General features: G+C 35.5%; 1 protein-coding gene across 2 annotated transcripts in view; it reads left to right on the top strand.

Annotated features, from left to right (window-relative positions):
• Positions 1–21,639, top strand: part of AGMO (alkylglycerol monooxygenase) — a 340,233-nt gene that overhangs the window by 121,243 nt on the left and 197,351 nt on the right. For both annotated transcript variants that reach the window (XM_039217441.1, XM_039217442.1), the window contains 2 exons: positions 159–262; positions 16,733–16,828. In XM_039217441.1, coding sequence (XP_039073372.1) covers positions 159–262; positions 16,733–16,828 — 200 coding nt within the window. The remainder of the gene's footprint in view (positions 1–158; positions 263–16,732; positions 16,829–21,639) is intronic.

Raw genomic sequence — 21,639 nt, 5'->3', positions numbered from 1 at the left:
TTTGAAACAGCTTATTTCAATTATAATTATATTGGCTAGGTTTTTCAGAGATGTTCCAGATTTTTCTTCCTCACTTAACAAGAGCAAAATACATAACTGAAAATGTAAGTTACTTTGTTCTTATTCTCATGGCTCATTTCAAATTATGTGTTTTGCAGAGGTTAATATTATGTGGGCTGGACACCAAACCCACCACAGTTCTGAAGACTACAACTTATCCACAGCCCTGAGACAATCTGTTTTCCAAACATATACTTCCTGGGTAAGTTGTATAAAATTGAATAAATGTGATAACATAATACATTTTTTTTTTTTTTAAATTTAAATGTTTTGATGGGGCGCCTGGGCGGCTTAGTCGGTTAAGCGTCCGACTTTCGCTTAGGTCATGATCTCGCTGTTCGTGGGTTCGAGCCCCGCGTCGGGCTCTGTGCTGACTGCCAGCTCAGAGCCTGGAGCCTATTTCAGAGTCTGTATCTCCCTCTCTCTCTCTCTGACCCTCCCCTGCTCATGCTGTCTCTCTCTCTCTCCCCTAGAAATAAATAAAAATATTTAAAAAAAAATTTAAATGTTTTGAGACAGAGTGCAGGTGAGAGAGGGCAGACAGAGGGAGACATAGAATCCAAAGCAGACTCTAGTTTCTGAGCTGTCAGCTCTGAGCCTGACACGGGCTCGAATTTACCAACTGTGAGATCATGACCTGAGCTGAAGTCGGATGCTTAACCAATTGAGCCACTCAGGTGCCCCTATAGTACATTTCTTAAAGTCTCAGTGGTTTCTATTTCCTCCAACTAACCTAAAATAAAATGTTTTACTAATGCTTTTGTCTTCTTTTATAAGACAAGACACATATGAAGCAAGTGGTATTTTGCAATGGTAGTCTTTTACCTGATAAAACAAAACAAAACAAAGCAAAACAGCAAAGAAACAATTTCACCTTGAGGTATACAACAAGATGGGAGATTGGACTGTCTACTTATTTTTATTTACTATAACCAATGAGAGTGATGTATAGACAATGTATCTCAATTCATATATAATAATGCAAAGAGATCATTAGAAACTTTTTTTTTAAGTTTATTTATTTAGTTTGAAAGAGAGAGTGAGTGAGCAGGGGAGGGGCAGGAGGAAAAGAGAGAATCCCAACCAAGCTTCACACTGTCAGCATGGAGCTCGATACAGGGCTCATTCCCATGAACCATGAAATCATGACCTGAGCTGAAATCAAGAGTCAGCTGCCTAACTAACTGAGCCACACAGGCAACCCAAGATTTCATTAGAAACTTTTAAAAGCAATTTAAAAAAAAATCAGTTCCCATTTCTTCATGCCCATGTGAAATCTACTTAAATTCTTTGCTTTTTATTTACATATTAGAACAGTTAATATGATGTTCAAAAAAATTTCGGCTCTAAAATATTTTTTCATGAGGAAATGGACAGACTAATGAAAACCAGAAATAGTCTGTATTTTTAAGTTTCTTCTGGTTCCCTGGGCAAATTTGACCCAATTGGTTATAGCCCTCATCTGTGATTGTCACTCTTTAGATCTCCGTAAGTATCCAAATTACTGCTGCTAAGAGGCATACTGACTTAAATAAAAGGTCAGAGTTAGCAACACACTTACTTGTCTGCCTCTGTCGGTAGAGCACCTAACTCTTAATTTTTTTTTCTTTTTTTTTTTTTTTACAAATAGTTTATTGTCAAGTTGGTTTCCATATAACACCCAGTGCTCATCTCCGCAAGTGCCCCCCTCCATGCCCATCTCCCCCCTCCCCTCCACATCTATCACTCCTCAGTTTGTTCAAGAGTCTTTCATGGTTTGCCTCCCTCTCCCCCACCGTTTCCCCCCTTCTTTTCCCCCATGGTCCTCTGTTAAGTTCCTCCTAATCCTCCTATACGTGCAAACATATGATATTTGTCCTTCTCTGCCTGATTTATTTCACTAAGTATAACACCTAATTCTTAATTTCAACGTTGTGAGTTAGAGCAGTCGTTGGGTGTAGATATTACTTTAATAAAAGGAGAGGAGTGCCTGGGTTAAGTGTTGGACTTCAGCTCAGGTCATGATCTCACGGTTCATGGGTTTGAGCCCCATATCTGGCTCTGTGCTGACAGCTCACTCGGAGCCTGGAGCCTGCTTTGGATTCTGTATCTCCCTCTCTCTCTGACCCTCCCCTGCTCACACTGCCTCTCTCCCTCAGAAATAGATTAAAAACATTAAAATTTTTTAAAAGAAGAAAGTGTTACTAAAGTGTAAGTGCATTCATCAATAAGCTATTTACTAACTGTAAATTATATTGTTACAGCATATGTACGCTTCATCATAGTTTGCAACACACTTTTAGATATCATTTATTGAATACTTTCTGTGTTCCAGACAGTCTTTTAAGATTTCTTTACACATTAATTTAGTTGACTTCATGGCATCTTTAAGAGATATAAATCATGTCTCTTAAAATGACAAAACTCATCATTTTAAAATGAATGTTATAATAGTATCTGTCTCTTGAGAAGTTTAAAAGAAGACCATGGGGGAAGGTAAGGGGTAAAAAGTTACAAACAGAGAGGGAGGGAGGAAAACCATAAGAGACTCTTAAATACAGAGAACAAACTGAGGGTAGATGGAGGTTTGGGGGAGAAGGGAAAGTGGGTGATGGGCATTGAAGAGGGCACTTGTTGGGATGAACATTGGGTGTTGTATGGAAGTCAATTTGACAATAAATTATATTAAAAAATAAATAAAGTGAAAATAAATAAAAATAAATAAAATGATGGAACTGAGCTCATAGTTCAGTTATAAAATTAGTAAAAGGAAGAGTTGAATTTGAACTCATTCAACCTGGCTGCAGGGTCCCCAATCTTATCTTCACACCAAATACTCTTTTATTTGCCACTGTATTTTTTTTCACTTATATTACTATGCTAGATCTAGTATTATCAGGGAACCAAAAATCAGTGAGGTTAATTAACACAGCTAGTAAGTGACAAAGCCGCATATTTGAAACCATTTGCCTCATAACCAATAAAAATATATATACTGGCCTGTGTTCTAATCTAAACAGCAGCATAGGCAACAGAAATCTGTAAATCAGTGATAGTACAAATACATTAGCTGAAAGAGATATTAAAAAGAATCCAAGCCCCACCTGCTACATCACACACCTGTGTTATAGCTTGTATTAATTTCTTAGGGCTGCCCTGATAAAGTATAACAGGCTGAGTAGCTTAGAACAACAAAAACATGTTGTGTTATAGTTCTGGAAGCCAGAAGTCTGAAATCAAAGTGTTAGCAGGGCTCTCGTCCCCTTTGGGAAGGTGATGTTCCATTACTCTCTCTGAATTTTCTAGGTTCTAATAGTTCCTTGACATTTGGAAGCATAAGGCCAGTCTGCATATGGTGGTCTCCCAGTCTATATCGAGATTTCTCTTTTTTTATTTATGTAAGGACACCAGACATTGGTTTAAGCCCCACCTACTCCATTATGAGCACATCTTAACTAATTATATCTGTGAGAACTGTATTTCCAAATAAGATCACATTCTGAGGTAGGGTGTAGGATTTTAACCCATGAATTTTTGGGGGGACACAATTCAATATATAACATGCTCTAAGCAATATATAAGTGGAAAAGAAAGAATAGATATTTTTTTCCATCTCTTTACACTTTATGCTGGAACTCTGGGTGATTCAATGTGAAAGAAACTATGGCCTGTGTCACAGTTGGATAGCTCAACTGGCCTAGGGTTTGAGTGAATAAAAGGAACAGGCCTCTGTGGAGGGAGGGATACTGACTGTCCTCCCTTCTTAAGAAACAGCTTCATAATGCAAACTTTTATTATCCTGTACAAAATAGGCTAAACATGTGCCTGATTAAAATATTGATCTCAAAAATCTTTATTACTCTCCTGAGTTATATATTTCTCTTTGCATAAAGATAACTCAAGCCTCCGGTGCTTACATTTTGGGGGAGAAAGCCTCCAAGAAAAGACACAGGTGTATTTGAAGTTGCTCCAGGAAATTAATGCAGTGAGTAAATTAATTATCTGAGGAATTATCAAAGGAGAATTTTTATCAGAGCATCACAGATTTCAGAACTAGAAGAGATCTGGGAGGCAAAATATTTAAATCATCTATTTCAAAAGCTACAAAATGAATCTCAGAGGACCCCACTGCATCATACAGCATTGAACATTGCCGGTTTGAATTGGAGTCCAGACCTCTGACTCCCAAGTTTATGGTAACCTTTCTCCTGGTTTCATTTGTGCCATTCCTCTTATTAAGTCAATGCATTCAAAGCTACATATTAGTGAAAACCTAAGTACAGGTTCACACCTATTTATTGCCAGTATAAATCCCTTTTACAACCTCATATCATCTTGCCAAGGACACAAAATATGCTGAGTGGGTAAACGAGCATTGGGAATGCATCAGAAGCTGCTAACTTGAGGAGGGGAGTGAGCTAGAGGGTTTGCCATGTGGGAAATGAAACGCAGAGACTGTGAAATCAGATTGGATTTTTGCCTAGCATTTGTAGGTCTGTTAGAAGATAACGTAGATGGTCTAAGGGTCTATAATGGTTAACTATCTGTAATAGGTCTTTCTAGACATTAAAATCAAAGAATATCACTAGTGGGTTTTTTTTTTCATTTTCTTTGATTGTTTTGTAATATTCTTTTCATTAGTGCTGCTGCATACAGCAGATAAATTGGTAGTTACTAAGGCAACAACGTATTATAGGACAAGTAATAAATGTCTTTGAAGAGAAAATTAATTTGTGAAATGAAAAGTACAATTAATCTTAGAGTGCTTTTCTTTGCTATTACTACAAAGATTAGGGTGGCACACCTGTCACTTAAAGTAGTTAAAGATGACAATTCAACTTTCAAGAATTCCTAACTATACTTTTTGTACTTTTTTAAAAGTTGTTTTTACCTTAGATTTACCATTACCCATCCAAAAAGAAATGTGATGGATGGAGAACCATTTTAAGTGAAGCTTATTTACTATATACTGAAATATGTGCTTTTGCATGCTATTTCCATCTCTTACTACATGTCCTAATTGATACAATGGCTTAAACATGGTAGTCTTTCCAAATAATAAGTTGTGTCTAGATTCATAGATATTATGTTATATATAACAGTGTCAGGAAAAACACTTCCTTTTCCTCCAGCGTTATTTGGATAAAATATGCAAATGCTACAGTTTATATTCAGAACATAGCTAGAAAGTACTAGAGAAATTAAAGAATGGGCCATGTCAAAGGGTTGCAGGAGCCAACTTGAAAGAACACCTCATGGCCAAAATCTAGAACAACTTTAACAGTAAAATATATAATGTAGTATAGAGTTATAATCCAAAGTATAAAATAAGTATCTTTGAAATAAGCCCATACTGATAAAGATAAATGATTGAATAACTAGATAAATGGGGTTGAATATATGGGAGAGAAGTTCCTTTAAAGAATTCCAAAAGAATCCCAGATAGTATGCATAGATATTTCACCCCTTAACCCCTGCCTTTAGGAAATGGTGTTTAATGTCTCCCTTATGCAGACCCCCTTTGAGTGTGGACTGTATTGAGGGCCTTCTGTACAAAGAATAGAAAATGAATAAGTGACAACAAGGATGTAATGGGACGGATGGTAGCTACACTGGTGGTAAGCATAGCATAATATATAAACTTGTCAAATTACTCAGTTGTACATTTGAAGCTAAGGTAACATTGTGTGTCAAGTATATTCAAACAAACACACAAACAAAAAGAAAAAACAGCCACCAAAAAAAAAAAAAAGAGAGAGAGAGAGACAAAAAGTGAGGTGGGGATGGGAGGTAACTTTAAAATGGAGAAGCTTGGCAAACACAATCTCAGATAAAGTTTTCATTGTCAGTGATATCTTGTTGATAGCAAGTAACCTTTGATAAGATGTGATAATATTGTCCTATTGAATGGCCCTTCATCCCTTTGGGATTTGTCACAGATACCCATAGCACCAGACTAACCATGAGAACAGACAGACATTTGTTGAACCCAATTGAGGAACATTCTACAAAATACCTAACAAGTACTCTCAAAACTGTAATAATGAGACACTAGGGACATTTGAGCAACTTTTACAGATCAAAAGAGACTATAAGATGTAAAGACTATGTAATATCACATCCTGGATAGAATACTAAACCAGAAAAAAAAATAGAGAGGAAAAAGCCTAGTAAAATCTAAACAAGATGTACAGTTTAGTAAGGAGTTTAGTTAATAATAATATATCAATCTGTTTCTTAGTTGTGGTCATGCAGCAGAATAATATGTTAAGGAAGGAGACTGGGTAGAGGATATGTAGCAACTCTCTGTACTATTTTTGCAACTCTTTTACAAATAAAAACTATTATAGAATAGAAAAATACAATTATATGTACATACCTACATTCTCATAGAGCCACTGTGGATGATATAATAACTCTATAAAAACTCCTTGGTTTTTAACCAACGAACCAAACAAAACCCCTTAGAACTTGCAGCAATAGCCATTGATTCCTGGGACCCCTAGAGCACCTAAGGAACAGTGATTCAGCCAAAATATCTTAAACTGATTCTAAGGTACCTCTTTATTTTTCCATTCTTAATCCCTCAATCCATCACCCATTCTTACCTTTCCAGAATGCCAGCTTGGAGCAGGCTAAATTGCTCTCTAGCTTTGAGAAAGGAATTTCACAGACTCCTACTACATGCAGATGGAGTCAAAACCTGATTTCACTTCTGTCTCCAATCTCATCTTCCACAATTGCGTATTGTCACCTCATCTTCAATTAACAATTTCATTCTCTAAATTACCATGTCATAGTGTCTTGATATGTCATTGCATATGCAGTTATGTCTGTCTGGAAAATTACTGTCCCTTTACTCCTGAATGTTAAATCCTACAAGACTCAATTCACTCCTTTCTTAGATGCCTTTCTAACTTTGCCTAGGTTGCTGTTTTGTTTTGTCTTGTCTTATAAAACACTTGCATATCTCTGTTATAGCGTTTATTATTTGCATTACTCCCTTTTGTGCCAGTCTGTAAACTTTAAAAGGTATTTTTCACTGCTATCTAGTATCTTTAAAGTGCCTGTTGCAGTCAGTGCTTAATAAATATATATTACCCGAATGAAAGAAAATTAAAAGAAGTTTTATGGATGTCAAAATACATGAATCAAAGGAAATTAATTTCCCTGCATTAACTAGAGTAAGTCAAATGTGTGAAATAATTTAAATAATTTAAGTCTTTAAAAGATCACCAAAAATTAGAGCATAGGGAGAGTAACTTATTTACCTTTTTGAATAAAATATATTTTGACATATTTATTTCATATATGAAAGTACAGAATGAGAAAGAGTGACGTCTAGATTTAATGAGTTGAGTATTTCTCTTAGAAACATCATAAATAAAGTATAAATGCACTTTATTTTTTTTAGGCTTTCATTGGATACATTATTAGATTTTTATTTTCTTTTATAGTTTATTGTCAAGTTGGTTTCCATATAACACCCAGTGCTCATCCCAACAAGTGCCCTCATTCATGCCCATCCCCTCTTTTCCCCTCTCCCCACCCCCATCAACCCTCAGTTTGTTGTCAGCATTTAAGAGTCTCTTATGGTGTGCCTCCCTCCCTCTCCTTAACTATTTTTCCCCTTTCCCTCCCTCTTGATCCTATGTTAAATTTCTCCTTTTCCACATATGAGTGAAAACATATGGTATCTGTCCTTCTCTGACTGACTTATTTCACTCAGCATAACACCCTTGAGTTCCATCCATGTTGCTACAAATGGCCAGATTTCATTCTTTCTCATTGCCATGTAGTATTCCATTATATAGATAAACCACATCTTCTTGATCCATTCGTCCGTTGATGGACATTTAGGCTCTTTCCATGTTTTGGCTATTGTTGAGAGTGCTGCTATGAACATTGGGGTACATGTGCCCCTTTGCATCAGCACTCCTATATCCCTTGTGTAAATTCATAGCAGTAAATGCACTTAGTTTAAGTGACTAGGTAGAGTAATTTATTTTTAACTCTGTAGTATCTCTCCATAATTAAAATTGTTTTAATTTTTAGGTTAGTATTAGAATCAATATAATAATGTCTAAAATATGTTCATAGCATATTAACAATCTAAAAAGAGGTAAATTTATCCATCAGAGGAAAGAAATATAGTTATAATATCCATTTATGATAACTTTTCTTACCATAAGTTAAGGAAGCTGTAAATATATGGTGATATTATTTTTTGAGCATAATAATTTAAAAATACATATTGATTACCTTTAAGAAACACTAGGGGACAGTTTACCAGAAATAAGGAATTCTGAATCCCAGTCTTAACTCAGTTATTAAATAGTTTTGCCACTCTGAATCAAATGATTAATGTTTTCATCCTAGTGATCTTATACATGAAATGAGGTGATTGAGGGGTGCCTGGGTGGCTCAGTGGTTGAGCGTCCAACGTCAGCTCACATCATGGTCTCATAGTTCATGAATTCGAGCCCTGCACTAGGCTTACTGTTAGCAGCTCAGAGCCTGAAGCCTGCTTCGGATTCTGTGTCTCTTTCTCTCTGCCTCTCCCTCCCCCCACCCCCATGCTCGCTTGCTCGCGCTCTCTCTCTCTCTCTCAAAAATAAATAAACATTAAAAGATTTAGAAATGGGATAATTAATATTTTGCTCCACTTCCTATATTGTTATTTTGAAGATTACCTCAAATGATGAGGGAAATTCTTTGAGCTATAGCAAGTATGATTTACATATACAATATTGTTTTTATATTACATATAAGACTACAGAGGAACCATTAGTGAAATCTCAAATCTTTTATTAAATCATACTTTCTGCCAAACTTCATAACAAACTTCATAAACATTTTTCAATATGTGACAGTTGGAATTATATAAAGATAAATGTGAACAAATAAAGACACAAAAACTAACTTTGATGTAATGCAGTCAAGTACACAGGAGATAAAATTCTCATAACTCTTATGTCACAGATGGTAAGCATACCTTGAACCACCCATGCAGTAAAGAAACAAAACATGTCTCAGGACTTTGTCTCAGAACTCCATGGCATTCCTCCCCATCCTCAACCAGCATTCAAAGACACCATAAAAGACAAAGTTCATGTCCACATATCCAATAAATGAAGCCCTTTGCTGTTTGTGTCTTGACTAGTTTCAGAGTCTTGATTCTAGCATGCATCAGGAACATGGAATTATTCTGTAGTTTGCCAAAGTCATTTTAAAATTTAGTAATGATAAAATTATTATCTGTTGCTTGATGTTTCATTTTACAGAAATTTGATAGTCACTTGTAGGGTTTTTATGTTAGAGTATAAATAAGAAGACTCATAGTGAAGAGTTCTACATAAGAGAGCCTTATCTTGTTATTACTTTAAAAAATGTAAAATTGGCCCAATTATTCAACTCCGTTTACATGTTGTAATTGTTCTTATTTTGAGATGTGCATCCACTCATTTTTTTGTTTTGTTTTGTTTTTGTTTTTCATATACGCTCTTGATTGGCAGAGCTGGTCAGGATGGCAAAGTTTGAGCATATGAAGAGAAATAAGTAAGACATGAGCTCTGCCCTTAAGGTACTGGCTTTCCTTAGCAGGATTCCAGTAAGGCAACAGCCACTGTAAATACAAGTTGTTAAGGTTTTAGAGAGAAGTATCTGCTTTAAGAACCATGGTGGGTCAAGGGGAGCATCACAGAAGAAATGCCTGAGCCCAGTCTGTAAGAAAAATAAAACTTTGCCCAAGAATGAGGTTGTAAATGGAACATTATATAGAAGGAACACATCACTGAAAACACAAAATTATGAAAAAATTAAAATAAATCTAGAGAATTGCAAGTAAAATGTATGATATATGTATTAGCTTCCTAGAGTTGCCTTAACAAAGTAGCAAAGACTCAGTTGCTTAGAAATCTATTGGACCAGATGCCTAGAGGCTAGAAAACTGAGGTCAAGGTACTGGTAGGGTTGGTTCCTTCTGAAGGCTCTGCGGATGAATCTGTTACATGTATGTCTTCTCACTTTAGGGTGGTTTGCTGGTGATTTTTGGTGTTCCTTGGCCTGGAGATTTATCACATCGATCTCTGCCTTCATCTTCACTTGGCATTGTTCCTGTGTTCATGCCTGTCTCTGTGTCCAGATTTCCCATTGAGAAGGAAACCTGTAATATTGATTAGAACCCACTCTAATTACCTCATTTTACCTTGATTACTTCCATAAAGAAACTATTTCCAAATACGGTCACATTCTGATGTTCTGGGGGATAAGGCCTCATACATCTTTTGAGCAAACAAGATTCAAACCATAACATTTGAGTATGGCTGGAATATAGGATGTATAAGAAGGTGGAATGGGGAAAGGGCAAAAGGGATAAAAGCATAGTGATGGGGACAGAAAGATGGGCCTAGATTATTTAAAATAAGAACTTCCTATGTAAAAACACAAGTGCTTATTCCAAACATACAAATTAAGTAGATCTGTTTTAAGGATAGAGATCAGTGTTCTCTCTCTGCAATCAGAAAATTTGTTTCTATATCATGACTAATCTCCAATTTTAGAAATATGGGACAGTGTACTTAATTATTGCATCTTTAGTTCCTTAACTATTAAGGAGAATTTTTTTCTCTAATGTAGCATTATAAAAATAAAGAAGAATTATAGAAGTAAAGTTAAACTACTTTATTTTTTTATGTTTATTCATTTTTGAGAGGCAGAGACAGAGTGCAAGCAGGGGAGGGGCAGAAAGAGAGGGAGACAAAGAATCCGAAGCAGGCTCCGGGCTCCCAGCTGTCAGCACAGAGCCTGATGTAGGGCTCAACCCCACACATCATGAGATCATGACCTGAGCCAAAGTCATATGCTCAACCCATTGAACCATCCAGGAGCTCCCAACTACTTTGTGAAAATAAGATAGACATGAATCCTGTTGCTCAATTTCTTCTCTTCCATTTCTTTCAAAGTAATTTTACACCTCACTTTAACTGTTTCATCTAGCAGCTTACTTGCGGACAGCTCTCCTCTCTTGACCCTTGCTTTTTCTCAGTTCGTCATGCCTCACGACTTTATTTCCTACTTCATCCAACCTGAAATGCATAATTTCTTTGAGTCTGGAAAACAGTCTGTCTCCTTCTGTTGCATTTGTCCTGAAATCTCCAAGCTGTGCTTGAATCCGGTTACCCACGTACTTCATTCCCACACCCAGCTTGCCGAGCTCCCGTGGGCGCCCTGGCAGCACCAGCTGGCAGCCTGTTGCCCCTCCATGCACGGCTTCCAGACAGAGCTGAGCAATCAGTGAGTGCTGCTCACCAAGCACTAAACATGAGCCTCTTCCCTACTTGGGAGATGACCTTCCAGAATTATGCAGTCACTTCAAGGTCCCTTTTCCACTGATGCCCCTTGCTTTCAGCAGTGAACATATTTAAAACTTCATAGATAATGTGACTTTTTCTGTTTTTCCCTCACTCTACTTTCTCTCAGATATACTCATTGAGATTTGTGAATTCACAAGTGCACACACTTTCTTGTCTCTAGTTTTATAGAAAATGTTCACCTCTTTTTAGCAGGTCTTATTCGCAGATTGGTGACATTGCTTCTGTCTAAGTTCCTGTCCTGGATGTTGTCTGACCAACTAGTCTTGGCATCTGTCCCTCTTCCTTTTAACTGGCTCCTTCTGAATATGCCAAAAATATACTTGTGTCTCTCACAGTAAAAAACAAAAACAAAAAAACAACAAATATAATCTTTTTCCTCATCTGTATGTTCTCTTGAAAGAATAGCCCCAGGGGGCACCTGGGTGGCTCAGTCCATTAAGCGTCTGATTCAGCTCAGGTCATGATCTCACAGTCTGTGGGTTTGGGCCCCTATTGGGCTCTGTGCTGACACCTTGGAGCCTGGAGCCTGCTTCAGATTCTGTGTTTCCCTCTCTCTCTGACCCTCCCCTAGCTCGCACAAAATAAAATAAAATAAAGATATATATATAGATATATATAGATATAGATATAGATATAGATATATAAAAGAAAGAAAGAAAGAAAGAATACCCCCAGCTCTCTCCTTCCTTGTTTTCAGAAAAAAAAAGAAGTAAATAATCCCTACCTCCATTTCATCACCTCCTTTGAATTATTTTTAAACTTAGTGAGGTCTGGATTTCAGGCCTGCTTCTCCACTTATCCAAACCTGCAAATCCAGTGTTATTTTTCAATTCAGTTCATATTTGTACAACATATTTGCTTACTCATAGCTTCCTTGGGGGTGAATCTCAAGGCCTCCAACACAGCATTCCCCAAGTTGAAATTTATAAACCTCTTATTCGTCCTGTCTGCTGTCTTGGCAAACAGTATCACCCCACACACAAGCCACAAATCTGGAGGTCTTCTGTAACTCTTCTGTCCCTCTCATTTCCTATGTTTAAATAGTTACCAAAGCCTTAGATTTCTTGCATGTATTCCACCCTTTAATCCCCATGACTATTCCTGTGGTTAAATGTGTGTGATTTTTCCACTGGGCCAGTAAACTAGATTTCAAAGTTATTTTTATATTTCTCACAAGCTTAAAAAAATTTAACTGCTCTCTCATGATCTAGGATAAATCTATTTCCTTAGAATGTCATTAAAAGTCTCCTCTCCTAGTTTTGACCAACATCTAAACTATCTTTTGTTTTTTTCTTTCATTTGGATGTGATGGTAAGAAAGACTTACCAGAGACTTTCTGAGGAAAGCCATATATTGTTTCGTCAGAAATTGCATATGCCCCCATGTACACAAACTCATGCTTTGTTGTAGTGATGTCAAAGGAGTTCACAAACTCCCTTAGATCTGTCCATGAACCCTGTGGTCCAATTCAATCTCTTGACACACTCTCCAGCACTTTCAGCAAGGCTGAGATACTTATAGTTCCTCTTAGTGTCCTGCTTCATGACGCCCTTCACACAACCCCAGGCTGCTCCATTCACAAGATGGGTGGAATAAAACCCCCTCATCTTCTGTCTATTAACAAAGGTCACCTGTAGGCCTGTCCCCATTCTCTCTTCACACATATATGTCTGGGTTATCTTTCTCCTTCAAGAACCTGTTGTATATGACTTCAACTAAAAGACAATAAAATAACCTAGGGTAGACAGTCAAATTTAAGAGGTTTGCAGTCAGAATGACATGGGATGAATGCATGGCAGAATGGATGTATTTGGGAAACAGTGTAATGTTCCCTGACCCAGGTACTTAGATTTTAACTTTGAGGAAGCAGAATTTTTTTTCTCCCAAGTTAGTATCATTTCAGGCTTTATTATGGAACTGACACTTAAGTTGGTTTTAAAAACTACAGAAGATTTGGGAATATGAAGATTTGAGGTATAGAAGATGAGGGAGGAATTATAGACTTGGGCATATACTTAGCTGCTTTCCATTTTAGAAATTAGAAACTTGTGGGGCGCCTGGGTGGCTTAGTCGGTTAGACTTTCGCTTAGGTTATGATCTTGCGGTTCGTGGGTTCGAGCCCCACGTCGGGCTCTGTGCTGACTGCCAGCTCAGAGCCTGGAGCCTGTTTCAGTCTGTGACTCCCTCTCTCTCTGACCCTCCCCTGCTCGCGCTGTCTCTCTCTCTCTCTTAGAAATAAAACATTAAAAAAAAAGAAATTAGAAACTCGATTGTACATTAGATTCTACTTATAGTACTATATTAATCACAAGAAATTAACTTTCATGTGGTTCATGAGACTTACTCCCTGACTTCTTTCTTTCTTTCTTTCTTTCTTTCTTTCTTTCTTTCTTTCTTTCTTTCTTTCTTTCTTTCTTTCTTTTTCTTTCTTTCTTTTTCTTTCTTTCTTTCTTTCTTTCTTTCTTTCTTTCTTTCTTTCTATTTCCTTCCTTCCTTCCTTCCTTCCTTCCTTTCTTTCTTTTTTCTGTTAATGTTTATTTATTTTTGAGAAAGAGATAGAGTGCGAGCAGGGGAGGAGCAGAGGGAGAAGGAGACACAGAATCCAAAATAGGCTCCAGGCTCTGAGCTGTAAGCACAGAGCTTGGCTGATGTGGGGCTTGAACCCACAAACTGAGATCATGACCTGACCAAAGACGCACTCTCAACCGACTTAGCTCGGTTGGTTTCCAATATATTTATTGTCAAGTTGGTTTCCATACAACACTCAGTGCTCATCCCAACATGTGCCCTCCTCAGTGCCCATCAGCCCCTGTCTCCCACCCCCCATCAACCCTCAGTTTGTTCTCATTATTTGAGTCTCTTATGGTTTGCCTTCCTCCCTCTGTGTAACTTTTTTCCCCCTTCCCATCCCCCGTGGTCTTCTGCTAAGTTTCTCAAGATCCACATATGAGTGAAAACATATGGTATCTTTCTCTGACTTATTTCACTTAGCATAATACCCTCCAGTTCCATCCATGCTGCTGCATATGGCCAGATTCTATTCTTTCTCATTGCCAAGTAATATTCCACTATATAGATAAACCACATCATCTTGATCTAGTCATCAGTTGATAGACATTTAGGCTTTTTCCATGTTTTAGCTATTGTTGAGAGTGCTGCTGTGAACATTGGGGTACATGTGCCCCTATGCATCAGCACTTCTGTATCCCTTGGATAAATTCCTAGCAGTGCCCCAATGTATTTTTATTTCTTATTTTAAGTTTCCTTTTTTGGAATTCATGCTGAACTCATTTTTCCAGTTTTCTGATAATTATATTTACTGATTTAAAAGATTTGAGACATTGGTTCATCAAATGTGTTTTTAGGAAACCTAATCCTGTGGGAAATTCCTTACGAAAATATTCAGTAGGGGAGCCTAGGTGACTCAGTCGGTGGTTAAGCATCCAACTCTTGATTTAGGCTCAGGTCATGATCTCACGTTTCTTGAGTTGGAGCCTGTGTTGTGCTCTGTGCTGACAGAGTGAAGCCTGCTTGGGATTCTCTTTCTCTCCCCATCTCTGTCTGCCGCTCCCCAACTCATGTTTTCTCTCTAAATAAAGAAAGAAAGAAACTCAAAAAAAGTATTTAATGGGCTAACACACTTGTGATTCACATTAGTATGGTAAAGGTTCTGAGAACTTCTGTGTTAAAAAAATTTAACTTGTGTTACTCAGCACTTCACAATTTATTTGAACTTAGAATTTCTTTTTCCATAATAGCTGTTATCTCAAAGGACTATTTCTTCACAATTTGGGGAATTATAATGAACTATAAATATTCACCTGGATGCACTCTATTTCTGATTAAACTATTTATTAAGGATCCAACCTAGGTTGTTTTACATTTTTATTCACACATCCAAGATTCCAAAATAGTCCTTAATTTAAATTACTTAAGTATTAGGTTATATATGTGTTTCAAATATTTTTTATTAAGCTGTTGCAAGAGAATTATTTGAATATATTTTTAATAAGTCAAAACAGACTATCACAAATCTTTTGAAACCAGAGCATGGCTAGGTCTCACATGGTTTTCTTCTTCACCATTCTTGTGAGAAAACTAAAGGGTCGAGGTGTTTGAGAACTTTGTTAACATACTCCGTGATGTTAACATCATCGGATGTAGATGCAAGACTTAAAATGGATGTCTTGCAAAAGAGCCCAGTATTCTTCTGTTGCTCATCAGTCCAATCCGTTCTTTAATAATCCATTTATAAATAATAAAACTGATCCTGCTTGTGAAAACAGCTGAGATTTTTTATGACTTGAGGTTCAAAACAAAAATGGGAAGTGTTTATGTAAATGTCCAGTTTTAAATGCACAATCACAGCTAAACACAGTTGAAATGATACTGGCCTAATTGAGAACAAAAGCACTAACAATCATTTAGAAATAAAATTGTAATATTCAGAAGAAGTGTTTTTAAAATAGCTAATTTTCTGGAAATATTAATGCTAGAAAATCTAGCATGTAAAGTAAAAGTAATATTCTTCTTATTCTTGTTTGTTTAGCATGTCATTTAATTGAATGATTTTTTACAACATGGAATCACTCTTGGAGATCAAAGTCATTAGAAAAACACAGCAGATTGTGCTGATTAGTAGATTCTATCCAGTTCTGCGGTTTAAGCATAAGTTGTTTTTCTAAGGCAAAGACATTTCCGTCTGTGAAGAAATATGGACCTTTAAAATTTGTTTCCACTGTGGCATCATATCATGGCTTCTTCCTCACCAGCTTTGAAAAATTTAAGACATATTGTGCTCTCAATCAACAACATAAACCATATTTGAAAGAGAAAATTTCTTATATGAAGTTACCTTTTAAAATACAATTTCATTTTATTACTCAGCATGCCAAGCTATGGCATGTATTATGATACAGTTTGGGAGCTATCAGCATATAAAGGTACAGGATCCTTCCCCACCTCCCCACCCCCAACTAAAGTGAGTATCTTTGTGTATAAGAAAAACTTCTTTGCTTCCAGGAAACACATCTTACCTTTTCAAGGTTAGGGAAATAACAGACCACGTATGCTATTTTAATTAGACAATATCAAATACAAACTGGTGGACTTAGCTTTGACATGTCTATAACTATCAATTTGTGGAAAATTAATGTTGCAAAGTCAAATGTGGCAATAAAAATACACAGAATAAGGTGTATTTGCTAAAGAAGAAGATGTATTTGTGAAGTTTATACTCATAACGTTCAATCATTAGTAAAAGTATATTTCATGTTGAGTAATAAGATATACAAATTTTTAAATTTTTAATTTTTCAGATATTCTACTCTCCCTTGGCCCTCTTCATACCACCTTCAGTGTATGCTGTTCATCTTCAGTTCAATCTTCTCTACCAATTTTGGATCCACACAGAGGTGATTCTTTTGTTTTGTTTGTTTTGTTTTATACCTAAATAGTTAGCCTGAAGCAATGTCCTGGAAATCCACTAACAGCTGATTTATTGTGTAAGAAAAATCTTTGTCTGCCTTCTTTAAGGAGAAACATCTGTTCTTTTTTATTCCTTTTTATTGAATATATATTGCAAAGCTTATAAGAAGCAATGAGGCCAGTTGGTCTCAATTAAATAAAACAATTTTTTGAACTATTAAGTACCAAAACATTCTAATACTATATTCAATACAATATCTTCCTGTATTACAGTTTATTAAACATTGTTTACCCAAAGATGTTGAAATGCATTTCAATTTAAAGATATAAATTTACACATATATAATAATTTTTACATATTTATGAACATATATAAATAAATGTAATTTTATTTTATGTAAACGTTATTTAAAATATTTATTTTATAGTATAACTTATTATATAATAAACAATATTTAACTGTAAATATATAATATTGATACATTTTTATTTACATATTTATACATACGCACATACATATATCAATCAGTAGGAACTCTTTGAGAAAAAGTTTAATGCTTAAAGAAATTATGAAAACTCTTTTGATTGGAAATCCTGCTTTAATTTGAGAGGTAAGGATTTATTTATAGAAGGTTCAATACATTTAACTTTTTTTCCCTCCAGAAAAGTGAGCAAATATAATTTCTTGGGTTATCTATGGTATATCAAATTGTCAGATTTGAATGTTTGCAGATAGATCATTAAGCAACTGATTGTTTTATGAACTATTGTACTCTTCTGGTTATTAAATACCAAAATTCACAGACCCAGAAAAACTTTTGCTTATGCAGAAGTTTTGCTTATGCACATGAGAATCTTTTCAAGCATTTGGTATCGGTTGGAAGTGTTTTGAAGTTCCATAGGAAACACATTGACAGGTGTTGGAGCTGGTTGAATACTGCGAATCACAGCTGCATTAGATACCAAAGCTTGATACAACAAAGTGCATTATTTCATTAATTTGCAGTATTTCATGCTACTGATTTACTTGGAATAAAGAGACTGTTATTATGGCTTTGGACATATGTGACATTATTTGAAGATCTGTGGTGAAACAGCATTGCATTTTATGGCAGTTGACATACATCAAATAGTCAATACTACAACTGTCTGAAAGAGTTGTTGAGGCCAATTCTGACTGTAGAGGTCAAAGACCAAATTTGTTTAAATCAGTAGAGGAAAGCTTTCTGATGATTTACATGGAGGGGTTAAAGGAGAATTACATTTTTATGGCAGCTCTGCTCCAGGTCAAGCCATGTATTGGGTCAGGTATTAGTTTGAATACAGAACAATGGTGCCTAAGTAACTTCCGCCTTTTCCTGTGTCCCTCTGAGAGGTTTCTGAGCTTGAGTTCCATCTCAGTATGTAAAGAAGCACTAGAGGAAAGCCTCTGGTGAAACATTTCTTTTATGCTCAGAACCTCCACATGGCTTCCTTTCTAAACTCAAAACTAATGCATTACTTTTCACTTGTGCAATACTTCAGAGTTTTGAAAGAACTATATCAGGCATAATTTCTACAATTGAGCTGCACAGGCAGCAAGAACACACTTTCTGAAATTAAGGTTTGTCTTTTGAAACTTTAGTTATCAGGTGTGAACACATTTGTAAGATTTTTTTACAGCTGTGCATTTAATTACATGTATTATTATAGACAGCATACTACCATTTGTTAAAATAACAGAATCATACAAGACATAAAGCCAAGAGATTTGTAATAGTGGCTGCTTCTGAAGAGAATGGCAAGTGAAATGGAGAGCTGGTGTGGGGAGAAGACTTAAGTTAAAAAAAAAAAAATGCTTGCCCTAGTTTTTCAAAGTTCAATTCACAGAAACAATAGTCCATTCACAGAAACAAGACTCAAGAAATGACACTGGTAGCCAAAGAGCCCTGAATATTCCTGAATGGAGTTTGGATTCATTCAGTTGTACTAACATCCATAAAATCAGTTTCACTCGAGGGGGATTTGGTCGTAAGGAGGTATTGATTTTCTAAAAGTGAGGACAGGTTCATTCACTTCAATTAGGTTAGGATAAGAGAAAGTAAAAAAAAAAAAAAATTAAACATACTTTTGAAAGATTGTATAAGAAAGAAAAAAATAGATCATAAAACAGACTGAAGGGTTTTAAGTGAAATTTTCTGTTTAATTTTGGATTACTCTGATGGAGAAATAACATTGTCTATCCACTTATTCTTTTCTGAAAGGTATAAAACCTTCTTCTACAAACTGTACTCTGTTGTTTAATTTTTGCGTACATTTTTGTTTATTATTCATTTATACAAAGTGGCTACAGTACATAGTCAGTTATATTCTTTTCTTTTGAGTTTACTAAAGGCAAGTAGAAAAACTTATTATTTAATACATGTTTTAAAGTGAATAACTGTGCCACGTTGTAATTTTTTGATGTTTTAGATGATATTTGGATATTAGATGATTTACACAGTATAATAATAATAGTAACATGTATTACCTTATCATTATTTATTATTTTTTATTTATTATCATTGTCATGTACACATCAGTTGGTGCTTTGGCAAAGAAATAAAAAAGAGAAATAATTCTTTGGTATTAAATATTTGAAACTTTATGACTCAATGATTTTTAGTGCTAAACTGAAGCCCTTAAATGGAATATGGTAGAGTTACAGACAAAAAGAGCAATCTTTTTATGGATTGATATGGACAGATATCCAAAAAACAAAGGTACATTAAAAAGTATATTATTTTATATTAAAAAAGGAAAACAACTATGTGTTTTATATGTTCACATATGTATAAAATGTCTCTCGAAGTGTACATGAGTAACCAACTCTTTTCCTAGGGGAGAGATATTTGGGGTGTCTAGGAGATAAAAAAATGAGAATGAGATATTAATATTAAGTTTAGTCTTTCTAAAATGTGGGCAAAGAGCTATCTCTTTATAGTACTATTTCCCTAATAATGAACAATGTTGTGTGGCATCCCATGTATTTAATAGGCTTTGATGCATTTGCTTTAATGAATTCAAGCCTTTATTTCTATTATTTTTTGAAAACGTTTATTTATTTACTTTGAGAGAGAAGAGGAGCTGGAGAGAGGCAGAAAGAGGGAGAGAGAGAATCCCAAGCAGGCTCTGCACTGCCAGCACGGACATGGATGGAGGGCTCAAACTCATGAACCATGAGATCATGACCTAAGCTGACATCTAGAGTCAGATGCTTAACTGACTGAGCCACCCAAGTGCCCTTCAAGCCTTTATTTTTTTATTGAGTTATTTGCCTAAGTGACTTGGAATTCTTTATGAATTCTGAGTATAAAGCAATGTCAGATACATGTATATCTATTGTATTTCCTCAGTCTGTAGCATGCTTTTTCATTTTCTTTGCGAATTCTTTTGAAAAGTATTGAAATTTTAATTTAAACGATTAATTTATCTTTTTTAATGGCTAGGTGGATTTTTAATTTTTTTTGTATTTTCTCTAAGAAGTCTTTTTTTATCACTAATTTTCAAAGAAATTATCCTATGGCTTCTTTTGGGAATTTTTGGGTTTTAATTTTATTTTTGGATCCATGATATACTTAAGTAAACTTTAAAATGTGGTATTTGGCGGGTGCCTGGGTGATTTTGTCGCTTAAGTGTCTGACTTTGGCTCATGTCATGATCTCCTGGTCTGTAAGTTGGAGCCCTGTGTCAGGATCTGTGCTGACAGTTTAGAGCCTCTCTCTCTGTCCTTCCCTGCTCGTGCTCTGTCTCTTTCTTTCAAAAATAAATAAACATTAAAAAATTAAAAAAAAAAGAATATGGTATTTGGTAGGGGACAAAATTAGTTATTTTTATGAATACCTACTTACGTTACTACCCTTTAGAGACTTTCTTTTAGCCATTGGATTGCCTAAGTCCTTTAAAAAAATTTACCAGATGTGGTTAGCTCTAATTTTAGACTTCTGTTCTCTTCCATTGATTTATACCAATCCAAGGATTTATACCAATCCTTCACTTTCTTGGTTACTACAGCTTTATAGGAAGAATTATTTGTACAATTGTAAATTAGTTTGTTTAAAAATTCTCCAGGATTTTTTTTGGGGCGCCTGGGTGGCTTAGTCGGTTAAGCGTCCGACTTTCGCTTAGGTCATGATCTCGCGGTTTGTGGGTTTGAGCCCCGCGTCGGGCTCTGTGCTGACTGCCAGCTCAGAGCCTGGAGCCTGTTTCAGAGTCTGTATCTCCCTCTCTCTGACCCTCCCCTGTTCACGCTGTCTCTCTCTATCCTAGAAATAAATAAAAATTTTTTTTAAAAAATTCTCCGGGATTTTTTAATCGATAGTTATGTAATCTTTGAATAATTTTATATATTTCTTTTCTTTATATCAAATACAGTATGTCTTTGTAGGGTTTTTATTTTGCCTCATTTAGATTTCACAGGTAATGTATTTTATGTCAAGTTTTGAAAAAAATAAATGGCCATTATTTCCTTAAATAGTATATCTCTACCTTTTCTATCTTCTCTCTTGAGACTCAAAATATCTACATTTTATTATACTATTTGATATTGGTTCATATCAGCATTGTTCTGTTATTTTTAGAATTTCACTTTCTTATTTAGATTGGATAATTTCTATTAATTTGTCTTCAGGTTTAATTACCTTTCTATCTGCTCTCTCTAATGTACTTTTAAGTCCATTCAGTGGATTTCTCACATCAGATATTATGCTTTAAGTATTAGAATTTCCATTTTTATTTATAAATAGTTTTTATTTCTCTGTTTTAATTGTCATTCATTATG

Source organism: Hyaena hyaena, unplaced genomic scaffold (genome assembly GCF_003009895.1).
Source record: "Hyaena hyaena isolate Hyena2069 unplaced genomic scaffold, ASM300989v1 scaffold_690, whole genome shotgun sequence".
Lineage (NCBI taxonomy): Eukaryota > Metazoa > Chordata > Mammalia > Carnivora > Hyaenidae > Hyaena > Hyaena hyaena.
This window is presented reverse-complemented; position numbering and strand designations above follow the sequence as displayed.